Source organism: Echinops telfairi, unplaced genomic scaffold (genome assembly GCF_000313985.2).
Source record: "Echinops telfairi isolate 266 unplaced genomic scaffold, ASM31398v2 ScPeMD7_7424;HRSCAF=8462, whole genome shotgun sequence".
In the NCBI taxonomy this organism is placed as follows: domain Eukaryota; kingdom Metazoa; phylum Chordata; class Mammalia; order Afrosoricida; family Tenrecidae; genus Echinops; species Echinops telfairi.
Genome location: NW_022111324.1, coordinates 65,107,051 through 65,124,955, shown reverse-complemented (window position 1 = coordinate 65,124,955; position 17,905 = coordinate 65,107,051). Strand labels below are relative to the sequence as shown.

Genomic DNA, 17,905 nt, shown 5'->3' with positions numbered 1-17,905 from the left:
TGGACTTCACTCAAAAAAAGAATATTGGGAATATCCTATAGCGTTATTAATAGGCATCATAAATGACAAGCATGTCATTATACGAAATTGGAGACAGAAGATAAGGATGAGATTTGAAATTATTTCCTGATTTGAGAGTTCTTTTATATAAGATATATTAGTGGCATCAACACCTCAGCTTATACCATGTAGACACGTACCTTGTATTTTCTGAAATTATCCAAAATAATCATATGCTTATTTTGAAAAAAATACAGCCTTGTAAACCTGCAGGGGCAGTTCTGCTCTGCCCAGTAGGGCCACTATGAATCAGAATAGACTCAGTGGCCAGGAGTTTGGCATGGAGTTTTCTCTGCTGGTGGGTCAGAATGGGACTTCATTCCTGCTGGGAAGGTGGGCAAGAGCACATCTTGTTTCATCAGGTCCTTGGACCTCCTGAAAGTGTTCGCCTCACCTCATCCATCTCTCTCCCTTGCTCACTACTCTCAGCTGCACCGACACTGCTCTGAGGAGTTGGGAGCGTGCCAACAGGCAGGGCACTAGCAATAGTGTCGCCATGTCCCAGAGAAGCCACTTACTGGACACAGCGGTGCCTCCTGAGGACGAGGAGCCACACAAATTGAAGAGCTTCTTAGCCCAGGACCCGCCTGGCATCTAATAAACAGATAATAAATAAATAGCAGCTCCACTAGAGGCCATCCATAACGTGTCAAACAGACTGAAGGAAGTATATCTCAGCTCCCTCATTGAGGCAGAAGGTCCATCCGATGTTGCTCGAGCAGATGACTCTAGTGACGGGAGCTGCAGCCAACAGGTAAGGGAAGATAATTCAACAGTTAATTTGGCCATGCAGGTTGGCAAGGATGATAACCAGAGGTAGCTGGTGAGGCTTAAATAAGGGTCAGGTGGCCCAGGGTTAGAGAGCGATGACCTACTAGAAAAACCTCTGTCGCCAGATTGGATTTCAGGCCAGAATTTTGTCATCTGGGAAGGTCCCGATAAGCTCCTACTTCTTAAAGGACTGAGGTACTAGATGTTTACCGAGAGAAAAAGGCCGGATTAGTGAAGGACTGAGTTACGAGAAAACAAGTACTGAGTTTAGTTCCCTTGTCTACAATGTCATTCAGCCTTTGTGAAGGTCAATATGATTCGAAAGCAGAGGTCCAGCAAATTGCAACTAGCAAGCTGTATACGGCTCTTTCAGAACGTACGTGCGGCTCTGAAGTAAACTTGAAATTTTTGAAAGGATATTAGTCAGATAATGGTGATTTCATTTTTTGGTGAAAATATATGGCTCTTGAGTAATCTTTAAATTGTTGTGAGGGACAGGATGGGCTCTTCTACCTCAAAAGTCTGTTGACCCTTGTTCTAGAGACAAGAGAAGGATTGGGGAAAGAAAATGATGTCCACGCCGCAAACGCTATCTAGACATTCAGTGATAGACAAACAGCGAGATAGACAAGAGCTGGGCAGGGCGATGAGCGACACCCCATGGAGAGGTCACTGTGCATGTCCAGAGACCATGCACATCAGGGGGGCTTTGAAAGAAAACCGTTTACCTCTTAAGTTGTGAGGACAGACTGACACGTGGAAGTACTTGACACCAGATGTACGTTTTGTTACCAACAGGATCAGAGCTGATACTGATGTTTACTTGTGTGATCTGGTGAGACCCACAGATGCTCACTGTGAGGGAGGCAGTTTGATCTAGCAGAGGCAGCTCACACCAGGCGGGCTTTTCACCCCCTGTTCTCCACGCTGCTCCCTGCTCCTCCGGTGACACCGCGGACCTGCTTCAGCTCCGTGCAGCTGATGCCCTGTCCAGACCTATATTTTTCTAACTGACAGTGAGTGTTCTTGCCAAATGCCAGGGACCCTGGTCACATCTGTTTGTCTCCCCTCTCCAGCTTGTTGGAGGCTGCTTGGGAATGTGTTTTGTCCAGGGGGCAGCTCTAACTGGGCCTAATTCTCTGAAAAGCTCTATTTATTTGTAAATGTATGCAAGGAGGAGACCCTGTTTCTATTGTCTCCTCTTTAAAATCACTCTGCTTGACACTGCCTGCTTCATTCAGCCTTTGTCAATTCCACTTCAGAAGCCAAGTTTTCAGGCAAAGTGGTCCTTAGAATGTTGTTTTTCTCAGTTCCATTTGTTACTGTTTTTTGCTTTAAAAAAAAAGCTTTATTTCCTCTAGTGAAAATGTCCATCATTTTGCCTTCACACTATTCTAAAAAATAGCTTGTAGAGAATGATGGAATGATCCAAATGAAATTGGTGTCAAAAGTGTAACAAAAAGACAGAAGCATCTTTTTGATTTGTGATATCTGTTTAGAAAGCAAAGCAAAAGGAGCTCTTTTCGATTCTGCTTCCATAATTGAGAAGAGGGAAAATTTCAGGATGCATAAATGGGAAACCATATTAGAAATCATAGCTTGGTTCCTAATGAAAGAGCCTTATTTCTGAATCCTTTACATGTAATGATGTATAGGAGGGGCCTTAAAAAGTTTGTGGGAAGTAGAATTAAAAGATGGTAGAGTTCTCCCGGAAATTTTTGGAAGCCCCTTTTTATTGCAAGAAAATGACCGACCAATATTCTTCATGAAAAGAGGCACTGTGTGATAGTATTGAAAGTGTCTGTGGACATAAAGTGAGCACATTTTCATTTGTCTCCCTTTTCTCCCCAGGCAAGAGCTAACTGAAACACAATATATTGATAGAGTCCATTGGCAAATTTCCTGCCGGCGCCTTACAAAAGGATGTCAACATTATTTTTAAAAATAAGTAGGGGTCTGTTCTTAGAACAGTGCATTGTTGTTCGTCAAAACGCCACAGTCAAGATCATACGACAAACAGACCAAAAATAATACCATCACCTTGAGCGGTAATCCAAGGGTTCTGCTTTACAAAGACAAATGGCTCATTTATACTGAAGGAACAAGACTGCCTCTCAGACATCCATTGATTTTAAATTAAAAAATAACTGCTATGGTTTACATCGAGTGACGACAGTAACAGAGTAGGCCTTACTTAGTGTTAATTGTAGTAACTCCATTGCACCTGTCTAAGGGAAGCGAGGCGGGCCGGGGGTGGGGGTGGGGGTGGCGCCTAAATGGGATAATTTTACTGATCAATAATCCAGATCTTTCAATGTGCTGTAGCACATAGTTGGTTCTTGATAGAATTACCAAAATATAGCTAGCTGTTTTTCTTATGACTTGGGGCTCCAAGTTCAATGCACTGACTTTATTAACTTTAACTTTATTCTCCTTGAACAGTTGTGTCTTCCTTTCTGAAGCTCTGTTGCAGATCCAGGGAGGAGAGTTGAATGAAAATGTTACTGTGGATTTGGTTCTGTAAAGCCATCCACGAGTGACTGGTCCAGGCAGATGCAAAGAGCTTTAAAGGAGGGAGTTGTTGCTGAAGTTTATTCTTCCGCTATCTTTGTAGACAGAGCTTCCTTCCTAATGGTAATATTGATTTAAGAGAGTCATATTGATGCAATTAAAATATTCCAATTATATACAGCTCATGTAAGTAGAAACTAATATTGATAGTCACAATTAGCCACCTCCTATATGTATCAGCCTCTCAATTATTTCTCCTAATTATCTCTAATAAAGAAGTTCTTAGGAGAGACCCTACTGGCTCACCATTTTCTTTTTTTTTTAAAAAAGCTTAATGTGAGCTTTGAGTGCATCAGCAAGTAATAAAGCAAGCTTCATTTTTTAAAAATCTGACCACTTTTTGAGTGCTTTCCACCCTGCTCACCTCCTTATCCAGATACTCTCATGATAACGCAAAGAAGATTCATGGTCAGACAAGTGTGCATTATTCTGTGTGCCGGGACCATTGAAAACTTGGTTCGCTGCCTCCTCCTTAGTTTCAACCCTGCCCACTCTAAACTCTCCCCATCAGCAACCCACAATCTAATCAAGTTCTCCCTGCTTGTAAAGACCTCTAAAAGCTGCATGTCCTGTAAAGGGCAGACATTGATCAGGAAGTAGATAAGGATCTGTGATCCAGGCTCGATTCTTTCCTTTCTTGCCCCAGTCCTCCTCAGAGATCCTGAACCTCTCCTCCTTTTACCTTAGCAAACTCTGTCGATTAGGGATGCTTTCCGCAGTCAGAATTCAAAAGCAGACCAGCACTCATTTAAACTGGGTTTTGGCAAGAGGACCAGCAGGTCGATGGTATGTGGGTTTGATTCCACAGCTCACCAACAGAAAGCCTGCTCTTTGGAATTCACATCCCCGTGTTAATTCCCGTTTCCAGAATGGCATTTACTGCTTCTGCTCAGCTGTTCCCAGTAATTCTAAAAGGTAAATTGTAGTCTCTTGTTAAAGGAAGGTTTCCACAGAAATCAGAGGATGTTAACAGAAGATTATTTGTAAAAAGATAAAATCATAACTGTGATATGGATATAAAATGAACATTGTTAAAATATTTGGTTTAATTGGTTAACTGATGGGGAATCAAGCAGATGTTATAAGTAGTTCATAGGGGAAATCCAAGAAGCTCAACTTAATGTGGCATAAGGGAATATTGACATGAACGTTAAAGTGGCTGCCAAACTGGTTTTTTCCCAACGGGGAAAAGCGTTGTCCCCTGTGGGGAACGGAAGGAAGGAAGAAAAAAGACGTCGTGGGCATGTGTATAGACAGGGATTCGTTTGCTTTGCTTTCAGGTATCTGACTTTTGAACTTGAAAAGCAGTTCCTGTACAATCAGGTTCAGATAACCGGGAAGGGTTGTTTTCCATCAAAGTAAATTCTTTTCTGTACAAAGAAAATGTTCGGCAACAACATGTTTAGAATTGGTGTAAGAACTAAATAATGTCACCAGTAGTAAAGGATAATAAAGTTGGTTGTGCCCACCCCCCCAAAAATGACTCTATCTCCTGTCCCTACTCAGGGTGTAAACTTCTTCAATAATAGAAGTTTGATTTTTTTTTTCTTTGTATCTTCTTTCTCCTCTTTTCTACTCTTCTCACTTTTAATACCAGAAAGGGATTTTATGCTAAACCACAAGTAGAAGAAAATAAGTGCTGGCTGAATCTCTGAAGGAATTAATTTAGTAAAATGATATTATTTCTCTATTTTGATTGGAAAATTTAATTCCTCTTAAGTTTAAAAATTGGGCGCAATAGGAACGCTGTTTTTTTGTTTTTTTTTAAACTGGGTTTTACAGGGTTCTTGGCTCACAGAGCCAAGTGAAGGTAAAAGCCAGTGAAGATTCTATAGTCATTTGCCTGAAGGGGCATTTTGACATATTTCAGGAGAGCAAAGTAATCATTAGATAAAATTAATTTTAAAGCATTTCTTAATAATTTTCTAATTTGTTATAGAATAAAAACATTCTTACACTTACACAAAGAGAAAATTAGGCAAAAAATTACCCATGTGAAGTTAGCGTTCTTGATAAATTTGTATGGCATATTGATTTGGCTATGTGTACTGCTTAGATTAACCAGATCATCATTCACGTGCACGTGGTGCCTATTATATAGAACCTGTATATGAAGGAGTTTACTCCTTAGAGACTGTATTTCATTATCTTTAAACATCTGAATATGTGGGTAAATACCGTACATTTTATTGTTAAGTTGTTTGTAGTTTTGTTTGTTTTTTTCACCATTGCTGGGTTGTTTGCTAGTGAGCCCTATCCAACCTCAGGTATCATCAGCTATCACTACGTATTGCTGAAAAATCATGTGCTGATAGTAAATCAGCTTCCTTTACTTCTACCACAGGCACCCCAGGCCCCACCCTCACCCCCACATAAAGGGATTATGGTCCAGGAGGACATGAATTCAGAGGCTTTCTCATCTGGACAAGTGTGAAGGCTTTTGAATCTGCTCCATCTTTGTATTTTCCTTCATTTCCAGCTAAGCCATTTCTAGGGTGGTTCTCCCACCCCCACCCCAGACGAAACAGAGTAATTCTCACTAGTTGCAAGGACAACGGAAGAGCCACTTCTGGGTTTTCCTATACAGCATGTTTTACAAAGTTAGTGCAAGACCCCGGAAGCCCAGTATTAAAATGCCATTTTCTCACCTAGCTAATAAATAATTAACTAAAGAATTCTAATCGTATGAATTATAAGGGGCAACATCACGATCATCTTTATATCTGTTTTAAATGTTTGAAGAGAATTCATTGCTGCATAATACCCTAAAAGAAACTCATCATACTTTTCCTGTAATAAATGTTTTTCCGACAGTAAGGCATTAGTAACCATTGGTAACTAGCAACAATATTGTGATCTCTGCAGATAATTAATCTTAGCTATTTTCCTGTCAGGAGCAACAGTGCTTGATTTTATGTTGAGCCAGAAAGATTGCCAGTTTTGAAAATTAAAAAGCATTCCTTTTATATTATTCATTCCAGTCACAATTTATGATGGCGCATTAGCTGCTGAACGCTTGTCAACAAACGTAATTATGTTTCGATATCAACAAGATTGGTGGTTAGACTATGCAGCTCCATCTTTGTGGAGAATGTTTTGATTTAGGTTCAGATTATACAAGCTGTGTATTTATGTGTCTCACACACCCCCACCCCTTCCTTTGTTAATAATTTTTTTGTTTTTTGTGTTTTTTCCCCCTGATAATTACTTGTAGGCAAACAAGCATGCATTTAGGATCCTTATGCACAGGAGATATCAAACGGAGAAGAAAAGCCGCCCCCTTGCCTGGACCTACTTCCACAGGTAAACCAGAAAAAAAGGGGGCCTGGGGGATGGGCCAGAATGGCAAGCATAATTGTCTCACTCACCAGTGCACTGAAGGAGAGGCACAGTTCCAAGAATCTGCCAGAAACAAATCATTTGCATTTGGTGTCCAGATGCATTCATTGCATGTTCTTTGTGTGGGTGTTCCTGGCCATCAGTGAAAGACCTGCCCAATCATTTGCATACCTGCCCAAATGCAAGGGTGTGTGTGACATGTTGAAGGATGCGCAGCCCCAAAGGCTGTCTGTATCTCTGACCCCAAGAATTTTTCGGACTGGTAGAGAACACAAGGCATAAGTAGATGACGAGGCAGATCACCCCCAAAGAGATGAATAGGCTCAAAAATTCCAAATGATAGTACCTCAAAATGCAAGCCCCTATGTTGTCAAAGGTGGAGAACTTATTTATAAGTATCGCAATCTAGCTATACTAGTCCCAGCTGTGTAGCAATCTTCAAATCATCTTCCTGTACTTGGTGTTAGCATTAGAATTTTTAATAGTCCCAAGCTATTCCCACCTCAAAAATGAAGTCGTTCTCCAAGGACAGGGCATCTCATGAGTGTAGTGAATAAGCAAACCCACCAGCACTGTGCAGGGAGAGTTCATGGTAGTCTGTGGGGACAGGAAGCGTGGCAGAAGGCAGACTCTCGCCCTGTGCAATGAAGGATATGTATAAGAAGGGTGTGTATTACAAGGGCTCATGCCAGACCAATGGTAAAGGAGGCACAGGCAAAAACCAGTGATTGGCAGAAGCTATGTGGGCGTGAAAATGTAGGCAAGGACATTGACTAAACAGGAAAAAACAGTTAACTGTAGTGCTTTTGTGATGCAGCTAGAAAAACGTGTTTTCAGTAAAGATACTTGGCCAGTAACAAAAGCAATGGCTTTGGCTTATTGCTGGGATCCGAAGCTATTCAAATGGATAAGCTTTCTCTAAAGTTTGTTTCATGTGCCTTCTATAGGAAAAGGGATTAATTTTCCCATGATTAATTATAGGATCTGACAATCCCATTCATGCCATCAAGAAAGTAAAGCAGTGAGCGAAAAAGAAGTTTGGCTCTGTTTTTGGTGTGAAGAATTTAAAGTAAATACATTCTAGTTAGACAACATGTTTCATATTTCAACAGCTAGAAAATTAAAGAATGACTTGAAATTGGACCATTCTAATGTGGTGGCCTAGTGGTGGTGCATTGAGTTGCTAACCAGATCAGTGGTTCGAATCTGCCAGCTGCTCCGCCGGAGAAAGATGAAGCTGTGTCCTCCTGTGAAGATTTAAAGTCTCAGAAACCCAAAAGAACAGTTCTATTCTGTTCCGCAGGGTTGCTGTGAATCAGAAGGGACTTCATGGCAGTGGGTTTAATGTGGTTGTCCACTAACAGCAAGTGCACTCAGAAATCATGTATATTTTGGTAAGTGTAGTGCCTTATATTCTTCTTCTAGTTCCTTGGCTTTGTCAGTATTTGAAAGTAGGAAACACTTGTGTGTGTGGTGTGCTTGTATTTATGTAGAATAATATTTACCACTTACTGGGTGTCCGCTTTATACCAGATAGTTAAGTTTATGATTTTGTCTTGCTAATAATTCCATGAGTTAGGGGCTATTGCCATCATTGTCCCTGCAGGGCATGGGGGGTAAGGTTCGGAGAAGCAGCCATCAGCATAAGATGGCACAATTATTGAGTAGCCGCCCCGGCCTCACAGCCAGGTCTGTATGATGCCTAAACCCGTGCTCTTTCCCCGATGGTGTGCGTCTGCCTCGTTATGAACTTCTGTCTGTAAAGAAGGTCTTCTCGTGTGGGTTTACGCCAACCCACTATTACATGCTATAAATATTATAGAAAGCTAATCTAGGTGTGGCTGGGAAAAGACTATTAATTAAAATGCTTCTAATATATCTGTCTCTTCATAGAGGAACATATTAGATCAAGTATTTGTCAGACTTCCTTCCATTCAGATCTCTGACAAAGCAAGTATTCTGTAGCATTCTTTAATATCCCCAACCCAGGTGCATGGTCCCCTGAATTCGCTTCTCTTTCAGTAGTTCAGACAGTAGTGACAGAAACAGGACAAGAACAATCTTAGGAATAGTTTGACAGCACCTTGGTGGTGCCAATAAGGACAAGAGACCGCCGAGGTCAAGCAAGCTCACACAGAGCATGTGTGACGTGCAAAGGAAAATGCGTAATGGCCGAGGAGAGGATAATATAATTATTTCTACAGGGTGATTTTGATGTTACAGCTCAGGAGCATCAGAAGAAATCATTTATACTGAGTATAGATATAAACATTAAACTTTAGCCTAAAACATATTTTGCCCCTTCAGCCTATCACTAGTATGTTCAGATATTTTATTTCAAGACTGCTGTGATTTGGGGATTTTTGTTTTATGACTTGAGACACTTACTTCAAGGATTTCATTCTCACTTTTAGACATGCACTGGTTTTAATTTGCTCAAAAGAGCAGCAGAGTAGGAGAAATATGGCTCCTCATCTCCAGATACCGTTTTAAAATCGGTATGTTCCTGCCCCAGAGAGAGTGCGTTCATGCCACCGACCTCAGCCCTGAAGGGAACATCTTCTGACAGCAATGAGTCAACTCCAGGGCGAAGATTATGATCTGAATTCAAGTCAGAAATGATTTTTGCTAGAACACATTTTGATAATGAGCTCTTCCTTACAGATCTTAAATCATTTCGTCTCTGCAAAGTACAGTTTTCAAGTTCTTGGACATAGTTAATCATGAGTTGGCTATATTTGTAAACTTTCGGAGTTGAGCTAGCACATGGAATTCTGTTACAGGGAACGTTCTGGGCACTTTTCCGACCTCTCAGAACACACACTGCATCGGGATCTGTTTTCTGGTGTCTGCTGCCTTTAGTCAACAGTCCGTGTAAGCTGCAAAAATATAAGTGACGGTAACTCCATCTTTCATTGCAAACAGGCAGCCTGGTTACTGTATAATAATCTCTTCTGAGTTGGAGGTGAAATATTACTATTCACTCAAACAACCTAGTTACAAAGGATTTGCCTGTGGAGGGCAGGTAGGGGGAGGCGGCGGAGGGAGAGGCCTGGGGAAAGTTGTCAGGGAACGTTAAGTGGGCGTTTTTTCACTAAACCCCAAACTGGGTCCACACAGCAATGTATGACTCAAAAGATGAATGGTTGTGCATTGTTGAAATAAATAAACCAGTAAAACAAGCTGCCATCAGTTCAGCTTCCTGGTAGCCCTCCAGTGCATCCGAGTTCATGGGATGTTCAAGGGCGGATTTGGGGGGAGATACATTGTAAAGCCTTTCTTCCAAGGAGGTACGTCTGGGTGGACTCCCATCTCCCACCTTTCAGTGAGCAGCCCAGGGTGTTCACCATTTGCTCCTACCAGGGACTTTGTATGAAGAACTAGTTCTACTGAATGTTTTTAAAAGTAGCCTCTGAAATCTGATCATGTTTATGCGCCAGGGTACTGGAAAATTCCACTCGCCCAGTGTTAGCAACAGCATAGAAGCATCATTTTAATCACTTCATAGGCAATAGAGGGAGCAGCCGTGCTATCAGTGAACATTCATTAATTGTGACAGGAACACCAAATTTATTTCAGTGCGTTAGCTTTCTACTGCTCTTTCACCTTTGTATTTTGTATTGACCAAATAAAATGAATATTGATAATGTTAGGTATTGATTTTTAAATGTGGTAGCTTGTTCTTTGCCTCATTCAAAGTCACATACCCAAAGAGAGTGGCTGTCTCCGTAGCAGGGAAGGGGATTTAGTGCTATACAATTGAGAACTGCTGGAGCCAGGAGCTTGCCAGCAGAGTGCATGTTATAGTTTGGGAAGTGTCACCCGTAAAGGTGGTGGGGAACAGCAGTGACCAAAACGGGGGGATACCATGAGCACTTCCTTCAATTTTTTTAAGAACAGGCAGTTAGCAATGTTGGTTATGGTGGTCTGGGTATGTTTTTTGTTTTGTTTGGAGAAGCCCTACTTTATTAAGGATTTAATAATAAATATTCTTACAAATGTTTATCTATTCTAACATTTTGTGCACTCTAAGTTACTGAATTGAATGTTATCCAAATTCAGTTCATGGTTCTCATCATCTGTTTTCTAATGTGTAAAAAGAAAGAAATCGTGCAAATAGTCATCAAAGAGAATCGACTTTTGTCTGCACATTTTGAGTTATGGAGAGGGGTGACGGTCGATGTGTAACGCGCAGTGTAGTCATGCCTCCGAGGTAGCTAGGTGATTTCATTGGCCTGTGAGCTCTTGACAAGAAACTGCATTACATCGTTGTGTGACTGTTCAACTTTCACATAACTTGCTGACATTTCAATAGAGAGGCAAGAGTTTTGAACATTTAATGCAATAAAGGCAGGTTGTAAGTAGCCGGAATGGGTGAAGATTTCGTAAAGGCGTGTTTAATTAAAAGTCATACAGAAACATGATCAGAAAATGTCCCATGTAACCAAGTTTCCTTGCCAACAGCTATATTTTTTAGTTGTCCACATTAATCTTGTCAGTAGTTACACTTTCATTTTGGGGTCCATGATAATCCCTGGTTAAGTGCTCTTTTCTAGGGTGCTAAAACAAGCCAACTTTGGTTTTTAGATGGCTAATTATGTTGAAGCTTGACAAGTTCTGAACATAATAGCAAAAACACAGGAACCAAAAATACTCTACCATTTGAAACACAGACTTCCAAACCATGTTTTGCTTCCTTTTTTTAAATTAGCATCTTTCATAAACAGTTCTCCGCCATCTCTCAGTACAGAGAACATTTAAGAAGCGAGTCAGCACTCATATTAGATAGAAAACACTTATGTTTTTGACACTATGATAAACTCAATAGCAAGTGAGTGCCCCAACCACAGAATCTCTCAAAATGCTGGATGAAGCATAAAACCGTATGTTCAGATACCAAGCTGAGATTACAGGGAAGAAGACAACATTTCTTCCCTGTAAATGGCCATGAACAGCGCCCTTCTGCCCCCCCAGTTCTGCTCGTCTCCGAAACCGCTAGGACTTGTCTCTCAGTGCCCCGGTGCAGAAGAAGCTGCCATCAACTCAGAACTCCGGGACGCTCTGTTTCCAGAAAAGGGTAGGCTAAGAACAAAGTCCACTATCAGGCACAGGGAGAAACCAAGAATCTTGCTTCTACCTGGGCTTCAAATAGACCTCTATTTGAAGATGGACAACTAAGATTAACTCACACCCTCACCAGGGCTTCTAGTTGAAAATTTTACTAGCCCAAAAGTGAATGCAGATCCTGTGCGCTGAAGTGTGGAACGCTCTAGAGATGCCCGCCTCCCACCCAGGCCTCCAAGAATCACCTTTGATAAAACCCCACTGAAGATGACCACACAGACTCGAACTGGAAAACAGAGTATAAAAACCCAACAGACTGTAAATCAAAGGGGGAAAGCATCCTGGAGCAAGGAAAGGCAGACACATAAAGAACCATGTGGAAGCTTGAGATTATTTTGTGTGTTAGGAAAAATACCACGGTAAGTGTAAGCTACCTGGATGACTAAACAGTAGATTCCCAGCCACTACAGAGACAGGAAAGCTACGTGAAATTTGGTGGGGAAATTCCATTATCTGGTCATTCCATTTTTTTCCTTGAATTTTTTTGAAATCCCTGTGTATAAGACAATGTGAGGGCACTTTTGGGAGAATGAAGATGAGCATTTGTCTATTAGAACTTTAAGAGAAAAGACTAGAGAAACCAAGGAGGTGTACAGAGGGCAAGAAGCTAATGACTGAAAAATGTCCATACAAGTGAAGAAAAATTTGAGTGTGCATATGAAAACAGTAACCGTTCTTATTAGGAAATGTTAAATATAAAGCCATGCCAGTACACATTTTGGGTTCTCTAAGTGCAAAAATGTTTAAGCCCTCAACTACCAGCTGAAAGGCTGAAGTTCAAACCCACAACCTGTACCTCAGAAGACAGGCCCAACAGTCCGCTTGGCACAAGACTACTCTACATGTGGGTGCACCGTGAGTTGGAATTGACTTGCCAACACCCAGTAACAACAACAACAACAACACACACACATTACAGTTAAGCTCCAGAGCACAAAGGCTAAGAGAAGTTAAGAACAGCCAAAATAACAAAACCGAAAAAAATATTTTTATCAACCTACAAAAGATGAAATTACTATGGTACCAAACTGAACAGCAATCCAATCAGGAAGGTAAGAGAATGGTATTTCAGAGTCCTGAGAGAAGGCAACTGAATTAACCTGGAATTTAAATTCTGCTGAATTTTTATCAAAGAGTGAGGCAAAATGAAGACATTTCCAAGTAAATAGAAAATTAGCACTCATAGGTCATTACTACATTTTATACTTGATGGAGAAGAAAACTGGATCCAAAGAAAAATGAATGAAGTCAAGACTGTTGAGTAAAGAAATTATTTCAAATGTGCATCAAGGAAGGACACTGGCAGTGAGATGGGCCATGTCAATGCTTAATTGGGGCACATAAAAGTAAGCTGTAACTCAATTCCAGAAAACAGTCATGTGTAAAATGAAAAGGCAGGAAAAGTAGGATAAAGTGCCTCTCAAAGGCATTTCCCCCCAAGCGGTGACAAGTGATACTGCTTTACTGTAGACTCCATATGTCAGTTATGAATGTTGACATACACAGGTAATCACGGAAAGACTAGAAATGCTCTGGTTAACCTCTAAGCTGGTCAAAATAAGTCAAAATCTAGTAGAAGGGGAAGCAAAGACCTACTAGGTAGAAAATGAGAACAATATAACAGGAAAAGGAATTGATGCTTCTCGGTAATCATAGCAAGTGTACGTCAAGTTGGGTATCATCAATTAACATTGATAACGGGGAAAAGAACCAAATTCAGTAAATGCTACTTATAGACAAATAAGAGCGTGGGGTGGAATTTAAGTGCCAGCCAGGGAAGCTGGAGAAGCTGAATTGATAACAAACAGAATGAATCTTTCAAGTCAGGACCCTCTCCCGTTGGAATGACTGTGGTGGCGTATTGTCCCACGGTAGGTGACCCTGTAGGTACAACAGAAGGAAAGACCACCCAGGCCTGCCCATCCTCACTGTGGGTCTTACACTGGAGCCCCCTGTTGTAGCCACAGTGGCAGTCCATCTTGTTGAAGGTCTTTCTCATTTTTGCTGCCCCCCGAGTTTACCAAGCATGATGGTCCTGCCAGCATGTGCGAAGTACACCCTCCTTGCTTCGAAAGAACATTCTGGTCATGCTTCTTCCATAACAGATCTGTCTATTAAGTCAGCTAGCAGCACTCCATGGTGCTTTCAATATTCCTCACCGGCACCATAATTCAAGACTAGTTTCCGACCAGTGGTATTTCCAGGAGTTTGAAATCTGTGACTAGAAACACTTGTTTCCTAAAATGGCAGAAGACCTCACAGAGGGCAGAATATCATTGATGCTTTAAGTTCAGTGTTCAGTCCATAGAAGAGAGAAACATTTTCACTCAAATATCTTAAATTCAAGTTCTGACATCCTGTAGTGTGTTGACTTGGGGCATTTAATCTCTGTAAACCTCAGTTTCATTTATAATATGAGACAATACCTACCTTTCAAGGTGATGAGGAAAATCAAAATCAATGCTGAGCCAGGAAGCGTTTGTAATTGCCAGACGTCATTATGTTCTGAGTTCCTCGAGCATGTCACTGTGTGTATGTTCATGCAAGGAGCCCTGGTGGCACAGTGGGTAAAGCACTCTGCTGCTAACCCACAAACCAGTGGTTTCAATCCACCTGCTGCCATTTCACAAAGCGAAAGAAATGGAGTTACGGCTTTGGACACGTTCCGGGGCAGTCCTCCTCCATCCCATGGGTCTCTATGAGTTGGACTCAACTCGGTGGCAGGGTTTTCAGTTTTATTGCCACTGCAGGTTGAGAAAAGTTAATACTGTCATCCACATCAGTGCACAGTGAGACTTTGTTTTTAAAAGCCAGTTTGAGACATCATTATCTCACAGTGATTATTTGCCACTGAGCCTCCCGGGAGAGGTGATGGAGGCCTTGGAAGCGCACGGGCTTCTGGAATAGGACGGTGCCAGTTTCCAGTCCTGGCCCACGCGCTATGCAGCCAGGCGATTCCATCTTGACCCGCGGTTCATTTACTGTACCGCTGGATCGTGCTCCCTTATGCAGTTAGCCTGGGGAATAGAGAGCGTGAATGCCACGTGCCTGGGACACTGTAGGCCTACCACAAGCGACCCGGATGTCATGATGGCAAAGACACGCCCTGGTGTGCCTTGGGGACGAATACAGTGTATTGTACATTTAAGAAACAAAATGCATAATCGTTAGCAGATGATACTTGAATAAGAAATACCATTTCAGACAAGCAAGCATTCATTCATCAGAACACGCTCTTCTGCAGCCATGTCCGTAGCAGCTCATGGGAAAAAAAGAAAGGTCCATTGCTAGTTTCTCTTGCTCATGGGAAAAAAGAAAGGTCCATTGCTGAAGATGCAAGGACCTCGTAGTATTCAGCAGTAAACAATTTGAGTTGCTTTTGCTTAAAAAGCTCACCTGATAATGTCAGCAGTGTTGCAAATTAAAATCGACCCATCTGATTGGCAAGGTTTTGCTGTATTGAAAAATGAAATCATTAAACTGTTTGACAAAGAGCTGTAACTCCTACCACGTTCTCACATGGCAAACTGCTTAATGTTGTTCCTTGGGGGTTCACAGTCATCAAAAAGCTATGTCTCTAGGTAGTTAATGAGAGCCGAGGATAGTATTGCACCTCACAAATTTAATAACATTGCTGCTGCTGCTGCTACTGATGATGGTGATGATGCTGCCGTCCCTCAGTTGACTAGGAAAGTCAAGGTGGGGGGAAGGATGGGAAGGAAGAGCAAGCGGGTGGACCCTGAATGCCTTCTGCGCACAGGGCAGGAACACCAGGGGAGCGCACTAGCTGTTGTAGCGGAAGCAGCATGTATCGCCTCCCCTTCCATTGGCTGTTTAGCCAACATCAATACAACACTTTCAGAGCCAAATTACTAAACAAACTGCCAATTAGGCCTGTAGTCAGCTGGATAGATTAGCGACTACCAGAGGCCGATAGAAGATTTTCATCTCTTGAGCCAATTACGCAAGTGAATTACCATCCGCAGTGCGCTTTGGAAGCTTGGAGGGGAGATGACAGACCCTGCTGTAACAGACAGAGGAGATCCAGGAGAAGGGGGTTGGAAAGGAGCACACGGAAGCGTTGGTAGGCTGTGCGTTGCCAAAAATCGCCCGAGCAGGACAGGGAGCCTTGTCGGAAAGGACGGAGTAACCCGAGGAGTGGCAAAAGAAAGGGGGATCATGGTTGTGGTGTACTGCCCCCGAGACTCGAATTGTTCCTCACATAGGTCTGCATCTCATCAGAGGAACTAGAAACCAAGAGTGAGTCTCACTCCAGAATGATTTGCCGTGAAAAAAATGAGGTCTCCCAGGGTTTATGTTTGTTTCTTTTCTTTATTAAGAGTATAGAAAGTCCATTGTTGATTTCGGATCTCTCTGTGTGTGAGAGAAGATTTAGCACTCGGGGAATTAAATGTCCTCCCTTTTAAAACAATTCCCTTCTGAGTCCAAGGCCATGCTTTATTTCCTTTTATTTGTACTGTAAAGAGAAGTGGCGCCAGCATTTCAAAAGAGAGTGAACGAATGGCTCTTTTGCCCCGCTCTGAAAACACGAGCGTGGGAACAAGGTGCCCACTCAGTGCTCCACGTGCCAGCAGTGAGGGATGATGGCAGTGCACCACCTGCCCTTTGCTCTTCACTCAGGACTGAGAATCGACCACAGATTAGCATTTATAGGTACGTGTTCAGTGGGCCTCATATTTTTGCCATAAATATTACATTTGAAACCTGGACTTTCTGCAAGCTGTTGTATGGAAAATAGATTAAACAGATGTACAACCCACAGCAGCCTTAGACCCCTGAACTGCTTTCAATTTACAGATGGAATTAAATTCATTCATGGCAATCACTGAAAAGTCAGGTCTATGGGACAAGATACTGGTGCTCTGTGTCACCCGACAGACTGTTCAGCCGCTGTTGAGGGAGAAATCACATACCTTTCTTATTCTGGGAGCTCGGTCTTGGTTTTCATAATCATAATTTCAAAATAAAAGTGTAAAAAAAATGTTTTGTTAAGGAAGGTTTTTGACAGAAACTTTGTCTTAGTTTTTATAACTAGGAGTCGGTGCAGGTTTTAGATTTCAACTTTTTAGCCCCACTGCATCAAATCTAAAATACATGTACTCAACTTTCTTTATAAGGGCCTATCAGAATATTTAAATGAAAAGTCAGGCTTTGCAAAAAAAAAAGCCATCAAACAGAAGTGTAACACAGAGGCCTCTCAGTTATTTTTGCTAATACCGGGGAATGTTGCCAATGTTCGGGAAGCAACCACTGTTTCTGAATCTCGTGGTAAGGACTTTCTTTCTGAAAGGGGTGAAGGTAGGTACGGAAGTTGGAAGGGAGGAAGGAAAAAGGACAGAAGTTTAAGGGAGAAGGAAGGAATATGGACAAGAGGCCTTCCAAAGTTCATGTGGAAATGGAATTAAAAAGTAGTTCAAACTTTAAAAGCCCCCTCCCGGGTGGGTGGTGGTGGTGGTGGTGGTGGTGGTGGGTGTAGCAAAACGATTGCCATCAATTCCCCTGCACCTTCTGAGAAGGAGAAGAGCTGTGCTTTGTGGTGCTCAATGGCAGGGCTTCCGAGGGACTTCTGGGAGGATTTGGACTACCAGCCTTTTGGTTAGTCATAGGTTAGCAGTAGCACCCTGTTTGTGCACCTCTTTACACAAACACCCACACGCATTCCCCTCAACGCCTGTTTCTGTAATTATTATACATGGAAAAGGAAGAAAGTAAAAGAGGCATGAGTGAAAATTAAAAATGACTAATTAGAAGAAGAGTCTAAAACTGGATTCTTGTACATTAAGGATGCCATCAGCTCGGCCTTCTGTTCGATTGTGTTTTCATTTGGCTCCTTTTCTGTAAATGCCAAGTCCTGAACAAAGGGAAGATAGCAAGCATAGTGCCCACTGGGTGGCTTGCAGAATTATCCATCAGGCAAACCTGAGAATGAAGCTAAATCCATTTTAAGAGTACTTGGTGTACTGAACCTTTTCTTTCCTGACATAATCGTAAGGCCTTCTGTGTTACCGGGGGTGTCTAT

The 17,905-nt window shown here is 41.9% G+C and overlaps 1 protein-coding gene across 1 annotated transcript in view; it reads left to right on the top strand.

Moving 5' to 3' along the window:
• Positions 1 to 17,905, top strand: part of GPATCH2 (G-patch domain containing 2) — a 192,167-nt gene that overhangs the window by 173,777 nt on the left and 485 nt on the right. Inside the window, exon 9 of the mRNA XM_004700146.2 lies at positions 6,617 to 6,705. Coding sequence (XP_004700203.1) covers positions 6,617 to 6,705 — 89 coding nt within the window. The remainder of the gene's footprint in view (positions 1 to 6,616; positions 6,706 to 17,905) is intronic.